Here is a 16,874-nt window from a genome sequence, read left to right on the forward strand (position 1 = left end):
TGGTTAATATTAAATCCCAAGAAACACAAAAATGTTCATCCTTGCCATCACAAAATTGTGCTATTTATATGCTAGTGATTTTTAACACTAAGGGAGCTGGACATTTAAAAATGGCGTCCACGAAAGCTAACTTTAAGCCGCTAGTTCTCACCCGTGACTGTACTTCGGAGAGGTTAAAAACAAACCCCCCAGAGACTGTGATGTAATTGGTCTGGGGTGTGACCTGGGGACTGGGATATTTACAAGTTGTCCAAGTAATTCTAAAGTGCAGTGAAGGTTGAGCAATACTGCTGTTAACAAACTAGTCTTTTATTCCTGAAATGATTTAATACAGACCAGGTTTTCCTAACTAGTATTAAGATATTCAACAATATTAACATTAGCTGAGGTTTGCAGTAGCTCACCCTAGACCTTCACATTTCACAAATAGGAGGATTTCTGAAGTTTTTATTTCACTTCCAGTATAGGTAACATACAGTGTCCTATTAGTTTCTGGTGTACAAGGCAGTGATTCAACACTTACACGGGACCTCCTACTCCATTGCCATCTGGCCCTCTGTTCCAAATATGATCATTTTTAACAAGTACTATTATCCAAAAAGCACTTGTTTCATAATTCCAAGAATACATTTTTTAAAATCTCAGTAATTACTGAGTTGGGCACAAACAGACAAGTTTTCAGTGTTCCTCTGCTTTGGATGGTGGGGGGCGGGGGTAACAGGTTAAATACTGATTATATCTATGCTAGAACTTTCTGCCCGCTATGGTAATGGTTATGCGCAGTCTTATTATTGAAGTTGAGAAACTATTTTTTTAATGTGAAGGTTTGCATCACATTGCCCATTAAAGGACTCAGAGCTGTGTGTTGGCTTCCGTGGAAACTGTTTTTGCCTCCACTTCCCTAATGAGTCTGGAAACGATCAAGATGCCTACAAATGCCTCTCTGTAGTACACACGCTCACACAGTGATCAGGAAGTTGTCTGTGTGAGCGAAAACCTGTAGTAGAAAGGAAGGAATTGCACGAGCAAATCTTTATTGTTTTTCTCCAACCTCCTGTACTACACGTACTTTTCATTTGACCATATAATACCGTTTTCCCAAAACAAAGTATTCACAAGAAGATGAACAACATCCTTTACCTTCAATGAAAGAGCAGTGTCAGCATCGGTGTCGTGGTAAAGGATCACATTATTGGCCATGTCAAAGCTTTCTCGGACCCCGAGATGGTAAAAGAGCGAAGGCTGTCTGGAGACATCACTCATGTCCACCACGGCGACATCTGTGATGAACATGGAAAGGACACAATGTGGGAGAGAGAGGTGATCTGTGTCCTTCATCCACTTCCTGTTGGTCACCAATGGGGAACTACCACAATTTGCACTTGTAGCAACAGTCTTTTAGGCAAAGCAGAAAGTGAGGAATGATTGGATTAACATTACCCCATGAACAGTGGGAGAAAAGCAACAACAAGATAAGCCTATTCCTTCATCAAAGGACTTGGGAATGTAGCCTCACATAAAGATTACTGATGGATTTAGTTTTAGTGTTATTAGGAAACAGGCCATCTCCACAGAATATATTTAGCTTATATACAAATTATAAAGTACAGTATAATGAAATGTAAAACCATACTCCTGCCGTGCCAACCCAAGACAGAGCATTATCTATACTGTGACTCTCAAGTGTCTCTTTCCAGTCACTTCTCTCCCTCCTGCACAGAGATACACCTCTGTCCTGATCTCTGGATTTCTCGGTTCCCTGCATGTATATGTGTATATGAAAAAATATATATGTACACTTATGAGCATATGCACATGTATACTATATACGTGCATGCGCAAGCTTATATGGGATTATGTATGCATGTATATATACATATTATATATGCATGTGTATGCATATTATGACGTATGAACTCCTAAACAGTATACTGTTTAGTTTTGCTGGTTTGTGAACCTTATATACATAGTAGCACACCATATATATTCTTGGACTTGCCATTGGTTGGTGATGCCACCAATCCGCATGCCCAGCTCTGGCGGATGCATTTTCACTTCAGCAGAGCATCCCACTATATGAGGACTAGATGGAAATTTCTTTATCCATCCAAAATGCACTTTTTTTTCTTTTTCCTATTTCAAACCGCTGTAATGAACATTCCTCTTCATTCACATGTCCACCATCAACTTGACAATGTAGCTGAAACACCCCTGGAGTTGTGTCCTACAGAGACCTGTTCTGAACAGTGAAGCAACCTATCACATCAATAAGGAATGTGTTTCAATGTGCCCACTAGTACTGGATGCCATCTCAAAACTTGTCATTTTGGAAAGTATAAAAGCTCCAAGTTTGATTGGACCTTCCTTATCCACATGCACAGATTTTGCAAGGAACGTCCTGCTGTGACTCACAGAGATCAGCAAAAATCCCAAGGATGCAGAACAGAGGTGACGTGAATGGGAGCAACAATGAGAAGGTAGGCGGAAGCCACATGGGCACCGGACACCGTTGTGCCTCTGAGCAGGAGGCAGTGGGACACTGGAGGGCAAGTGTCCACAAGCCAGGCACTGTGCTGAGTACAAGGGACAGGAGTGTGAACAAGGCCTAATCCCTTTCCTCAAAAAAATGTGTAATACAACAACAGTGACAGGAAGGAAGTGGTGGTGACAATCACCCAGAGGATGGCTAAAGTGAGGGTCACCGTGACAGAGGCCCCCCCCCAGGAGGGTACTCAACCCACACTGGGGCAGAGGGCAATCAGGGAAGGCCTGCAAGAAGCGAGGTCGTCTGGGATCCAAGGGTCCAGAAGCGTCAGGCAAATTGGATGGAAGGATGAGGATGAGGTGATGGAAAGAGTGTTGCAGCAAGAGAAGAAAACCAGTGCAAAGGGCCAGGTAAGATGGGCCATTAAGTGTTCAGGCTACTGCAAATAATTTCCTAAGAAGATGAACCTGGAAGGGTTAAAAGGTGCCAGGTGATTAAGGGGGCTGAAGGCCACGTGAGGAGGGCTGCACTCTACCTTAGGGCAATGAGAAACCTAAGGCAGGGTGGCGTTGTGGTTTTTACTCTTGTTGGAGAAGTGCATGAAGGACGCCAAAGATGGCCGACGGGGCTAAAGCAGACTCTGGTCTCTGGCTTCGAGACCCCTCCTCCGGGCTCTTCTTCCTTTGTTTGCTGCGCGCCCGAAAACCCCCAAAGAAATGGAAGCTGATGACTATAAATTACCCTCCCCACTTGCACTCGGCACTCAGATCTTTGGAGAAACAGTCTCCTCTGAGCCCGCCGGCGTTAAACCAATCTCCGACCCACCAAGATCTTCGAGTGCCCCCTGGTTTTTCCGCCAGCGTTCCAGCCTGGTTCCATAACGCTTTGTATCATGGAAAATTACAAATATATATAAAAGCAGACAGAATAGTATAACGAAACCCCCACACCCGCTTCACCTCCCTCAACAATTACCAGCTCACAGCCAGCCCTGTCGCATCTCTCCCGCCACCCACACCACCCCCTTCCACATTATTCTGAAGTAAATCCCAGACATCACCCTAGCATTTCATTCCCAAATATTTCACTATGTGTTGCTAAAAGAGGAGAATGCAGAGGAAAAAATCACTGTGGCATCAATGCCTCACCTCAAAGTTTTTAAAAAATAATCACGAGGGGTTTTACACGGGAGCCTATCCTATCCAAATTCACCCTTTGGAGGTTGTTGTTCAAGAAAGGACAAACATATACGCTGAAGACACACGACCCAGCCTGATTATTTTATCTCAGAAGGGTACCTGCTCCCAGAGACATTTGCTTGGAGTCAAAAAATCACACTGCACCTGAATGAATCAGACATTCTGCGTACAGGATTGTTCCTTAGACTCGATCACCTGCTCATACGAAAAAGAATGTGTTGCCTAATTATGCTATTAAGAGGTGGCAACGAAGATGCTAATTCCAAAGCCATGGAGATGGCTGTAATTAGCTAACAGAGGAAAGGAAGCATCCGAAGACAAAGCAGAGTGACGGGAAAGGGCGGAAGACAGATGGACAGCAGCCCCCCAGTTATGTCGACCATTCTCGGGGGAAACCTGCAACTTGATGGACTAGCTTGTCACTGAGGAGAGGACGTTTTAATCCAGTGACGCGAGTTCCTTCCTTCCTCCGCCTTCTCAACATTCTGTGTTGGGTCCCGTACGCTAGCCCCACCGGCCTTACCACCGCCACTAGAGAGCCCCTCCGCGGCTCCACCCAGGGTTGGGACAGAGACTTGCCGGCGCCTAATTGACACAGAGCAGATTGATACCGCTATCCAGACTCCACGTAATCCACGTTCAACAGAAAAACTGTCTCACACCCAAAGCTGACATTTTTGCCTGACATTTGTCACTCAGGCCACTACACTGAGTTTATGTTCAGGATTTACACCACAACAATATTCAACCAGCTTATTTTTACAACTCCGAAGATACTAATTTTGCAGATTTATAAATAGTAAATTTAAACACCACAATGGAGTTTTTATTATAAATGAGGCATCAAGGTTTTTTTTTTCTTCCCCTAAAGAGATCATAAGTTACCTAAAAGCTTCAATCACCACAATGGTCACCTGCTTTGACATTTACAAAACAGTCCCACAAACATCTTGGTTTGAATTTCAGAACCACCCTGGCAGACTGGCAGGGTAGGTACTGGCTTTACTTCACAGATGGGTAAATGAAGCACCAAGATTGCCCCAAGGTCACACAGCGAGGGCCCGACCGAAACAGGGCTCCCAGGTGTCCACGTGAGGTCTACGACTTTCCTGACTCTGAAACACACCCACCAGGGGTAAAACAGCTGATTGATCAAGCTAAGTCTTAGGCAAACAGACCACAGATAAAAAGAGGTAAAATTCAGATTTTCCTTTGCAAATGCAGCCTGCTCTCCGAGCAACCATTACCTTTCAGTTTCTAACGACAAAGGTCAGGTTCAGGGGAAAAGTCTGCAGAGGATAAACCATTCTCCTTGATGGGGACACACACGCCCCCTTCCCATCTTGGTTTAATAAACCTTAAGAGACAGCATAACAGGAACTTGCAAAACAGCCAGGGCTCTCCTTAAAATCTACTCTTACCAGGAGAGTGTCTGAATTTGAAATCAAAGTGCCCTTCATACAATTTCAGAATCAAGTGCAAGGATCTCACGACGTGCTAATATGAAAAGATGAATGATGCACAGGATTTTAGTTCATTAAAAACTTTTGAACACTGTCTTGAACATTATTTTTGTGAAATGTTTTATAAGCAGTAAGTAAAACTCTAATTTCCTAGTATGGTTTAAAAGTGTCCAACTTCCAAAGCCAACCACTTGTCAACAAAATGATACAATGGTAAATGATTTACCGTATGGTAATTCTGTGACTGGACTGGCTCATGCCAGTTTTTACATATATTCCAGGCAATCTGAAATAATGAAGATAAGGAAGATTGGTTGTATCTAAATGAACTGGATTTTAGAATAACGTTACTGCCAAAGACATTTAAAAACATCTGACTGGACCTAGGGCAACATTAGTTATCTGAAGCTACCTAAAAACAATAGCGCCCATGTTTACTGGACAGGAGGCACATTCTACTTCTATTTTAAACCCAATTTTCCAGTCTCATAAGGAGGACACAACCTACCAATTCAGTGTCAGGACGTCAACAAATCCTTACCAAATAACACAGAGGCATGGGATGGGTATCCCATTTCAACGGGCGAGGCAGGGTGCAGGAGCAACCTATATTTGGCCCCCTATCTTTTGCTTTCCAAGATCTTATTTTTTTAATGACCAAAAAAAAAAAAAAAAAAAACAGGGGTGCCTGTGTGGCTCGGTCAGTTAAGTGGCTGACTCATGATTTTGGCTCAGGTCATGATCTCACAGTTCATGGTTTGAGCCCCGCATTAGGCTCTGTGCTGTCAGTGGAGCCTGCTTGGGATTCTCTCTTTCCTCTCTTTCTACTCCTTCCCTGCTTGTGTGTGCTATCAGACTAAAACAAAAATAAAAAAAAGAATGACCAAAAGATAAATGTGTGTAACTTTATAAGTGTGATTGAGATGTGCTGACTACCAGTTTTCTTCAAAGAAACATGTCAAATATAAGCAAGGTGTGAGGTAAATGGACTCACCGGGCTTCATTTAAAAACATTTTTTTAATGTTTATTTTCGAGAGAGAGACAGAGAGAGCATGAGCAGAAGACAAGCAGAGAGAGAGGAAGACACGGAATCCAAAGCAGGCTCCAGGCTCTGAGCCGCCAGCGCAGAGCCCAACGCGGGGCTCGAACCTACAAACCGTGAGATCATGACCTGAGCTGAAGTCTGACGCTTAAGCGACTGAGCCACCCAGACGCCCCTACCGGGCATCATCTTAGCCCACTCGCAATGAACTATCCGTAAGAGAGAAGGCAGCATGATTTAAGTCAGTGAGCGTTCACATACTGACGTTGTTCCTCCAGCTACCAAGGACAACAACGGCACCCTACCATTCGCTCGGTGCTTGAAACGGTGTGCCAGCGTCCACACCCGAGATGGTACACGTCACAGCTCCCCCTCTGGGTTCCCTGGCAGCTTTTAAACATGCCACCTAAATATTTTCATCTTCATCACCTGAATGTTCTCTGCAGCTTCCTTCAGCCCTTTTATAAAAGGATCTGCTTTAACAGAGCGCTCTCTGGCAAACAGTTTTTGAGACCATTTCTTAAAAAGCTTTTTCTGACCAGCAGATAATGACTTCTCCTTCTAAAAGGTCTGGGTCATTATGTCGCCTTCAAGATGTGTGCAATTTCAGAGATGGGTAGAGCCTGAAGCACAGGTACCACATGGCACACACTGTGAAGAGGGTACCGCTGAACTTTTCCGTCAGAGTGACAAGACTGTAGGAAATGGCCGCTACCTTCCTTAATTTGTTCTCTACTTGTCTCGCTAAAATGACCGCCAGTCAACACAGGAGGACCCGTGGCTTTTACATCCACTTCCAAGGTAACATCCCCCTTTTTCCTGACCAAATCAACTGCTCTTTCAAGATCAACCCTAGGTACCAGGACTTCTGCCTGACCACAGATTTTACCCATTCTGTGCTCCAAGCTTCCTCAGTGGCGTCCACCTCACAGCCTACGGAGGGGAACACAGTTCATTTGGCAATGGTGATGGGAACTCACTGCTGGATATAGGGCCATTTTTCTTTGTCCTCATCCCATCTAATCCCCCCACACACATGCCAATATCCTTTTTCCTAGGAGGTTCTTTGAGAATCCATGTCCAGAGTTCCTGGTTTGCACCAAGTATGCCTCACTAGCCACAGACTTTACAAAAATTACCTAGCAAGGACAAGTACTGTGAATGCAGGATTTTCATTTTCAGGAAAGACAACACATTTTTTTAGGGAACCCTTCCAACAAGTCTTAAAACTTCAGCCTTGGGAGACCCAAGGACAATCCAAGGGTCATTCTCAACATCGAAATGGTCTTTGCTTGCAGCTCACAACCAAAATATTTGGAGGGCTACGCTGGAGACCCAACAAGAACCTCTATGATATCAACCATTTCCACCATCTCGTGTTTCACTTCTTTTGCTCCCAATCTTACCAGTCATACAGAGCCTCTCTTACGGACAAAACTGGTCTGATACAACGAAGCTGGCCTTGAGGATATTTTTGCTTATTAAGTTGATCATTAAGATGCAAAGATATTACATTCTGCTTACTAAGGCTTCATGACAAAACATCTCAAAATGTAATGGTCCAAGTTTAAGTTCTGGTTCCAAGTCAGATGGAGTAGACATTCCAGCTTGTCTCTCCCTGAATGCATCTATAAAAAAGTAGGCAGAATGGACTGAATAGGTATTTAGGAATATGAAAAGCAAGCCAACTGGAGAAGACTCAATTCCAAAGTACCACCAAACCAAAAGCAAGTGGCCCATATTCCCCCAGTCTTCCCTAGCTAGGACTAAAGGCAGCCTGAAACCCCAAAATGGGTGCTGGGTGTGGATGCAGAGAGCGCAAGGAGAGCTCTGTAGTTGTGGCTCAGAAAGCAGGAAAGGGGACTTCTAATGCTCAGAGAGAGGGAAGGCAGTTCTCCACTTTTTTCTCTGTTCCCTTGCATCCCCCAGACTCTCGCAAGCCCACAGTGATGCCAGCACAGACAGCCGGTGGCAATGGGATCTACAGGTGCCTGGACCTCTGAGATGGGGCAAACTTCTGCTCTAACTGGAGGAGCTGTGGTCTCAAGGTGGAGGGGGGGGGCGGCAGTGAATCCCTGCCTTGTTCTCTCTCGGAACTCCTGGCCTCAAACATGGGCAGTTGTGGAAATGTGAGGCTGAGTGGGTTAACTAAAGCCCCAGTCTTCTGGCCACAAGACCAAAAGGAGAGTTCCAGTAAATCACAAAGTGCAAAGCCATGCAGCACTGAAAAGGCTTTGAAATCAGAAATGGAACCACAACTGAAACTGAACTTGACAGCCTAAAACCACCAGGCTGACCACCTGTTAGAGCAACAATACCAACAGACTCTACAAGATATATGCAAGGCCTAGAATCTCATGATAGGATTTCAAAAGGTTCAGGGTACAATCCAAAATCTCTTGGCATTCAAAGAAGCAGCAAAGTTTCAAACTCACATAGGAACAATCAATGCACTCCAATGACAAGATGACAGATATCAGAATTACCTTACAATGACTTTAAAGCAATTATTATAAAAGTTCTCCAAGAAGTTAAGGGCAGACACTTCTGAAAAGAATGGAAAAAGTAGAAAGTGTCCACATAAAGAGAAGAACCATATGGAAATCTTAGGGATGAAAAGTATAATAACCAAAATAGAAAACTTACCAGACGGGCCCACAAGAAGAATGGACATGACGGGCGGAAGGGGGTGGTGGGGGTGGGGGGGGGTCAGTGAAATTAACAATAGTGCAGTATAAATGATCCAATATGAACAGAGAGAAAACAAAGAGTTTGTGCCCAAACACAGAAGGTTCTAGAAATTAAGACACTCTCCCAAAGGCCCGTAAACCAATAGGTAAAAAGCACCAGGAAGGATCATGAATAAATAGCTCTCAGAAACAAGGGCGATGTGCTCAACTACACCTAGAATAAGGGAATCACAAGCTAGAACTGAGATACTATCTCTCAACTAACAGATTACCAAGAGTCAAAAGACTAGCAAACTATTTTTGCAGGTGCATTTATTCTTTAATACACAAATGCCACTTTTGGGTACCTAACCACAAATATACTTACACATATATTACATAGCACATATACAAAATTACCCATTGCAGCTTAGTAGCAAAAAAAAAAACAACAACAACAACAACCATATATCCAAGTATTCTTTAAAGAGGAACTGGTAAAATACACAAGATCCATTTACCCAATCATGTACTCTCCAGCTATAAAAAAGAAGAAGGTAGGTTCCCATATTCTGATTTGGAAAGTTGTTTAGGCTCGACTGTTAATGGAAAAATACAAGGTGCATAACAGTGTATTTGGTCTGGTACCTTTTGACTAAGAAAGGGAGAATAAGAACGTACATTCATATGTGCTTATATTTACATAGCAGAAGTTGTCAAACTTTTTCCTGTAAAGGACCAGAAAGTAAATATTTTTGGCTTTGTAGCCTCACAGTCTCCACCACTGCATACATGAACGGATGTGTTCCAATAAAGCTTTATTTACAAAATGAAGGCAGCCAGCTTGCACGTGGCAGCATGCTGACAACTGATATAAACACTATACGGATAAGTAAAAAACTAAAAAAAAAAAAAAAAACAGGGGAAATAGTGCAGATGGGATCAAAGAAAAAAATAAACTGGACTTCATCAAAATTTAAAAAAAATGTGCATTAGAGAACAGCACCGAGAAAGTTAAAAGATAAATCACAGAATCAGACAAAAAATTTGCAAATCACATACTTAACAAGGGATTTGTCTCCAGAACATGTATAGAATTCTTACAACTCAATAGTAAGAGGACAAATAACTAAAAATAAGTGGGCAAAGGATTTGAACAGATATATCTCCAAAGAAGGTATACAAATGGCCAACAAACACAAGAAAAGACAGTCAACATCCTTCATGATCAGGGAAATACAAATAAAAAGCCACAATGAGTTACCACTTAAAGCCCACTAGGACAGCTGTAATAAACAGACCATAACCAGTGCTAACGAGGATTCGGTGTGACTGGAACACTCGCACACTGCTGGTGGGAATGTAAAATGTATAGCGGCTTTGGAAAACAGTTGTTTTTTGAAAAGCGGTTCCTGAAAAGGTTAAATACAAGGTGGATATAACCCAAGAGCCCACTGATGGATAAAATGGATACAACAAAATAAGGCGTATCCCTACAGTGGAATATTATTCAACCTGAAAAAGGAAGGAAATCCTGACACATGCTCCAATATGGATGAACCCTGCAGGCATTATGTTAAATGAAATAAGTCAATCACAAAAAACAAATACTGCAGGATTCCATTTACAAGAGGTGTCCACGGTAGTCAAGTCATAGAAACAGAAAGCTGGGTGGTGGCTGCCAGGAATGGAGGGGAGGGGGAAACTCAGAGTTATTTAATGGGTGCAATTTCCATTTTACAAGATGGGAAACTTCTGGAGATTGGTTGCACAAGGTGAATGTACTGAACACTACTGAACTGTATGCTTGGAAATAGCTAAGATGGTAAATTTTATATTATGTGGCTTTTTAGCACAAAAAAAATTTTTTTAATGTTTATTTATTTTTGAGAGAGAGAGCGCATGCAAGTGAGGGAGGGGTGGGGGGGGGACAGAGGATCCCAAGCGGGCTCCACGCTGACAGCAGTGAACCCGATGCAGGGCTCGAACCCACAAACCGAGAATCATGACCTGAGCCGAAGTCAGATGCTCAGTCACCCAGGGGCCTCTCACAATCAATATATATATATATATATTTTTTTAAAGAAGGTTAAATATAGTTACCATATGACCCAGAAATCCCACTCCTGGGAACATACTCAAGAGAAATGCAAACAAATGTCCACACAAAAAGTTATAGCGTTATTCACAATAGCCAAAATTAGAAAACAAGCCCAATATCCATCAGGTAGATAAAAACAACATGGTCTATCCATACAGAATTTCATTCAGCAACAACAAAGGAATAAAGTCCAGATACAAGCCACAACAAGGATGAATCGTGGACACATGGTAAGTGAAAAGAAGCCAGCCGCAGAAGACCACATTTTACACAATGACATCTATATGAATAAGCAAATCTAGAGAGGCAGAAAGTAATGGCCGCCTGGGGGCGTGGCTAGGCGGCTGGAGTGGGTAATGATTGCTAATGGGTACAGGGTTCTTTTGGTGGGGGGGGCAAAGTGGCCTGAGATCAAGACTGCGGCGATGGCTGCATGATTCCATACACACACCAACCACCACTGAACTGTACATTTGCAGTGGATGAATTACTTTTCAATAGAGCTGGGGTTTTTTTAAGTGGAATATTCTTAGCAGCAATTGGAACAAACCGGAAACTACCCAAATGTTCAACAATAAAAAACGTAAACTGTGTTATATTCTTACAAGGCAACAGTACGTAGAAATGAAAATGAACAAATTATTGCTGTATTAACGAGAGAGGAATTCCACAAACATAATGGTGAATGAAAGGAGCCAGACACTAAAAGGAAATTGTATTATTCCATTTATAAAAAGAGAGAGAAGCAAAGCAAGAAACAGACTCTTGGCTACAGAGAACACGCTGGTGGTTACGGGGGTGGGGGGGGTGGGGTAAATAGGTGACGGGGACTGAGGAGGGCACTGTCGTGAGCACCGCGTTATACGGAAGTGTTTAATCACTATACCGTGCACCTGAAACTAATATTGCACTGTATGTTAACTACACTGAAATGAAAATTAAAACTTTAAAAAGAAAAGAAAGTACAGAAACAGGAAAACTAATGTATGCTGAGACTTGGCCAGGCTGGAAAACAGAAGCAAGCTCACTCTGGGGTGCTACTGGCATTCACTTTTTTGATCCCAGTGCAGAATTACACAGCACGTATAGCTTATGAAAGCTCACAGAGCAGTACACTTAAGAATGTGCCCTTTTCTATATAAATATTCTTGACCTCAATAAAAAGAAAAAAGAAAAAAGAAAAGACATCAAAGCAGGGTTTTGTGCCTTTTTCTCACTTCCATTCTTGAACACAGGACCAGGAATGGAGTTAGGATTAAATCTCCAACGTTAAAACTTTGGGAAAAAATGTGTTTTACCCAATTGCAGGAGTATAATGTGACCTTACTACATAATGATTGTCCAAAGGGTTTGATCCCTGAGTCTTTACTATTCCACAAAGCATATTTCCTTACATAGCGAGGTTCTGGTCTATTTGTTGGTAGGAGGAAAGGGAGGCACAGGGGACTGACATTTGTTGAGCACTTACGAGACTGAGTTCAGGGCACTGTGGCTGAATCTCTACTTAGTAGAGACTTTCTTTTTAATGAGGCTCAGAGATGTTAAGTAGGTTATCCAGGGTCACACAGCCAATAAATGACAGGGCAAAAATAGAAACCTGATCTGCAAAGCCAAGGTTTTTTCCCCTCTGCCATTTGTATTAACAAGGGTAGCAGGACACAATGACGGAACACGTGTTGGTAAAGTCTCGTCACAGATCTGTATTGGTGGTGTTTATTCCAAAAAGCAGAAAGGCAATGTACCTGAAGGATCACCTGCACTTCCTACGCTCTCCTGGATGGTAAGGTGAAAGGGAGGCAGCCGTGGTTCTGGCAACTAGACTCAAAGCGCCTGGAAAATTCATCTGGGGCAAGACCCTTCTCTCAGGTGCTTGAGACAAGGTGTCAGGCGTGGTCTATCACAAGTCACTTCATTTGAGATCAGTTATAGATGTCAGTGTAAAAGCTAAAACTGTCAAGCATTCAGAAGAACACATCAAAGTGTATGTGTACAACCGCAACCCGGAAGGAGACAAAGATTTCTCAGAGAGGACACAGAAGGCAACCTAAACAGAAAAATAGCCTCAATGAGACTTCATCAGAATTAAAATTCTCTGCTCATCCAAAGTCCCAAGTAGATGAATAAGCAAACCATAGTCTGGGAGCAAATGTTCACAAAATATACTTCTGACAAAGCCCTTGAATCCAGAATATATAAGGAAGTCTTCTAATTCAATAGTAAGAGGACAGCCCAATTAAATGGATAAATGGTCTCAACAGACACCCCACAAAGGAAGCTATCTGCCTGGCCAAAAAGCACATAAAAAGGTGCTAAACGTCATCAGTCATCAAAGAAAGGTGAATTAAAACCATAATGAGAAACCACTATACCCCCACTAGCAAGGCCAAAGTTGAAGAGCTCAATAATACAAAGTGTCGGCGAGGATGTTAACTCTTGTGCATCGTTGCCAGGAACATAAATAGTACAGTCAGTTGGGAGAAAGGTATGGAAGGTCCTTATACAGGTTCGCATACAGCCATTCTGCTGTGGGGCATATACCCAAGAGGAATGAAAACATTTGCTCACCAAAAAGACCTACACACAAATGTTCATAGCAGTTTTATTTGTAATAGCCCCAAACTGGGAACAACCCACATGTCCTTCAACAGGAGAATAACTACACCAACTGTGGTATATCCATACAATTCAACAGTACTCAGCACGAATACGGAGCAAACAATGGGTACACGCAACAGTAAACGTCAATCTCAAAAACATCATGCTGAACCAAGGAAGCCAGACAATGAGGAGTACACACTGCATGAGCCCATTTATACAAAACTCCAGAGAAGGCAAATCTACTTGGTAGTGACAGCACCTCCGTCACTCCTTGGTGCCAGGAACGGGAAGAGAGAGGGGAATGAGCAGGAAGGGACATGAGGGAACTTCCTGGACAGATGGAAATTCTATCGTGATAGGATCTATTTACAGGGATTTAGTCAGTGGGGATTTGTGTACTTTGATGCATATACATTGCACGTTAAAAATGTACAAGAGGGGGGTGCCTGGGTGGCTCAGTTAGTTAAGTGTCCGACTTCGGCTCAGGTCATGATCTCACAGTTGGTGAGTTTGAGTCCCACGGTGGGCTCTATGCTGGTGGCTTGGAACCTGGAGCCTGCTTCACATTGTGTGTGTCTTCCTCTCTCTCTGCCCCTCCCCCACTCACATTCTGTCTCTCTCTCTCAAAAATAAACTTTAAAAAAGAAAAAAAGTTTAAGAGTAGGGGGCACCTGGGTCGCTCAGTTGGTGAAGCGTCTGACTTCAGCTCAGGTCATGATGTCACCGTTTGTGAGTTCATGCCCTGAGTCAGGCTCTCTGCTGTCAGCACAGGGTCTGCCTCTGTCCCCCTCTCTCTCTGCCCCTCCCCTACTCATGCTCGTGTGCTCTCCCTCTCGCTCTCTCAAAAATAAACATTTTAAAAAAAAGTCTGAGTGTAATAATCAAGTGTGGAGCAGGGGGTACATAAAGAACAAATAAAGACAGCAGAAAGTTCATCATCGTTGAAGCTGGTAACGTACATGCTTGAAATTTTCCATAATAAAAATTTAAGAAAAAATTCATCTACATCTAATGCGCCTGCTCTCTCCTACTGCCACCCCTGTCCAATTCTGCCTGGCGCCCGGGCTGCTTCGCACAGACCCAGATTCTCCAGTGAACTCTGCTTCCTGCTGAGGTCCACAGCTCAACTCCTTCCTGCGCTGCACCTCCTACCACCAATCAAGCCCCAACGACCACCAGGCATTTTGGCCAAGCCCTGTCACACCCAACAGCCCGAAAGCTGGGAAGGTATGGGGGGGGCGATGTTTGGGGGGGGGTGGAAACCAGATGTTTTCTAGCAGGCTCTGCAGGAGTTCACCCCTCCTCCACAGAGGTTACTTGAACAGGATTTAAACAGCTCCTATCTCAAAGCCTGATACACAGAGTCTTGGAACAATAGTTTATGGCTTGCATTCCAAAGATCTATTTGTAAGCTGGCTGCTGGGAACCCCAAACACCTTCTGCCCCAGTAACAGAGAGCCAGCAGTGTAGCAGGCCAGCCCACGAGTATTTATCTACCCCAAACACACTCAAGGCTCAATCAGCACAGCTGCAAGGAAATGCTGCAGGTGCAACCTTCTTTCACTCGGCCCACGTGACTAAGCATGGAGGAAAGTTCCAGGTTCAATGCCGAGTCAGTAGCAGTAAGAGCAGCTAGAAAGGAAAGAGGCTCCGCGAATGGCCCTCGAGGGCAAGCCAGCAGCCAGGTCCGGCCGAAGACAGCCGAGGTCCAGCCAGGCACTCACGCAGCCTTGTCCTTGAGAGTAAAGCCACTGTGGTCTGGGCAAGCCACATCACTGTCTCCAGCAGGGAGAAAAGAGGCTTCTGATGACCCCATCGTGAATCTCCCACTGCACTTGTTTAATATAAAATTATTTATATTACAAAAAAATATACACTGTAGAAAATGTGGACAAAAAGAACCAGTATCCCCAGAACACAATTCAAACCACTCTTTCCATTCCAGTGTCTCCAGAGTGAGTGGTTCTGGTCTCTTCTATTCGATACGTACCACTCAGGAGAAAGGTTCAGATCCAGAGGGGTGTCATTAGGATGGATCTTATTTCCTAATAAAAGTGACAACTGCACTGTATCTATGCCTGGCCACCATATTCAACGTGGCTTTTACAGGAAACCACATTCTGATTTCTTTTTGAGGGTACCAAAAAAGTTGTGCTTCATCTCAACAGGAGAAACCAAGTGTCATCTGTGTGCACTGAGAGTTATTCTAAAAAAGAATAGAGAGATATTCCTAGGAAGCACTCCAAGAGTAGCAAAGAAAACCGCATCTGGCTGCCTACGGGTGACGAGTTCAAGGTCTCACAGAAGATCAATCATTAAATCAGTAATCGTTTAATCACAACTGTGTTACTCACTAGGAATGAAGACCTCGGTGTGCAAGCTGACAGAGAGAGGGTAAGGGTGAGGAATCTGTCAAGGCTTCCTTGAAGAAAGGAGATGTGAAGGCTGAGGACGTAATAGACAAAGCAAGACTGCAGGGTGGTGGAGGGTGCCAGGGGACAGTGGTGTCCAAGCAGATGACATGGGGTGGAACGCACCAAGACCGGCCCAACCTTAAGAGACCAGGGACAAAGGTGTTAACAGCACCCTGGCCGAGAGAAGACAATGCCTGTACCAAGGTAGCAGAGGCACATAGAGTGACATCCAGCAGATCCGAGAACTATTTTGGAAGCAATAGGCCGGATTCGTCCATGACCGAGAAGGTGGGGCCAAGACCGACTCCCAGTTGATGATTTCACTCATCAGTGTTTACTTAAGAGAAGGCAATAGTTTAAGGAACTACTGCCCTTATATTCTGCTGGATATCGATTTGGCCAGTTGCCGGACCAGGTAGAGATGCCACGCAAAGTACACATTCTACAACCATTAAACCCACACCTCTCTTCCTTAGAACCTTTTGCATTTTCCACAGTGATGAGGAGAGTATGCACCTGATTACAAGAAGGCCTAAGGCATCCTCAAGGCTCTCTGAGTAGAAGCCAATACACCTGTGGACTAAGTCCACGAAAGCCGAGGGACGCATTCAGGCGTTTCTAGCACAATGCGTGGCAAACTGGATTAGTCGGGGTAACCTAGGCTAGGGTGCCATGAGACAAGTCCCCAGTTCAGTGACTTAACAGCCATCTTGAACACATGACCTTTGAGTTTGCCATAACAGAGGCAGAGACAGACGGAGGAGGCACACTAACTTCTCTTGCGAAGTGATACGTGTTGGCATTGTTCACATTTCACAGGCCAGTACTAACCACAAGGGCCCAGCTGACCGCAAGGGAGGTCCGGAACTGTGGAAGAGTATACAGAAGCTGGCAGGGCCTGG

General features: G+C 43.8%; 1 protein-coding gene across 1 annotated transcript in view; it reads right to left on the reverse strand.

Annotated features, from left to right (window-relative positions):
* MAP3K15 (mitogen-activated protein kinase kinase kinase 15) overlaps nt 1–16,874 on the reverse strand; it is a 124,066-nt gene that overhangs the window by 101,565 nt on the left and 5,627 nt on the right. The window contains exon 2 of the mRNA XM_047075973.1: nt 1,141–1,280. Coding sequence (XP_046931929.1) covers nt 1,141–1,280 — 140 coding nt within the window. The remainder of the gene's footprint in view (nt 1–1,140; nt 1,281–16,874) is intronic.

Source organism: Lynx rufus, unplaced genomic scaffold (assembly GCF_022079265.1).
Source record: "Lynx rufus isolate CCGP_SWC_20201006 ecotype Redwood Valley unplaced genomic scaffold, mLynRuf1.p SCAF_14, whole genome shotgun sequence".
NCBI classification, from domain to species: domain Eukaryota; kingdom Metazoa; phylum Chordata; class Mammalia; order Carnivora; family Felidae; genus Lynx; species Lynx rufus.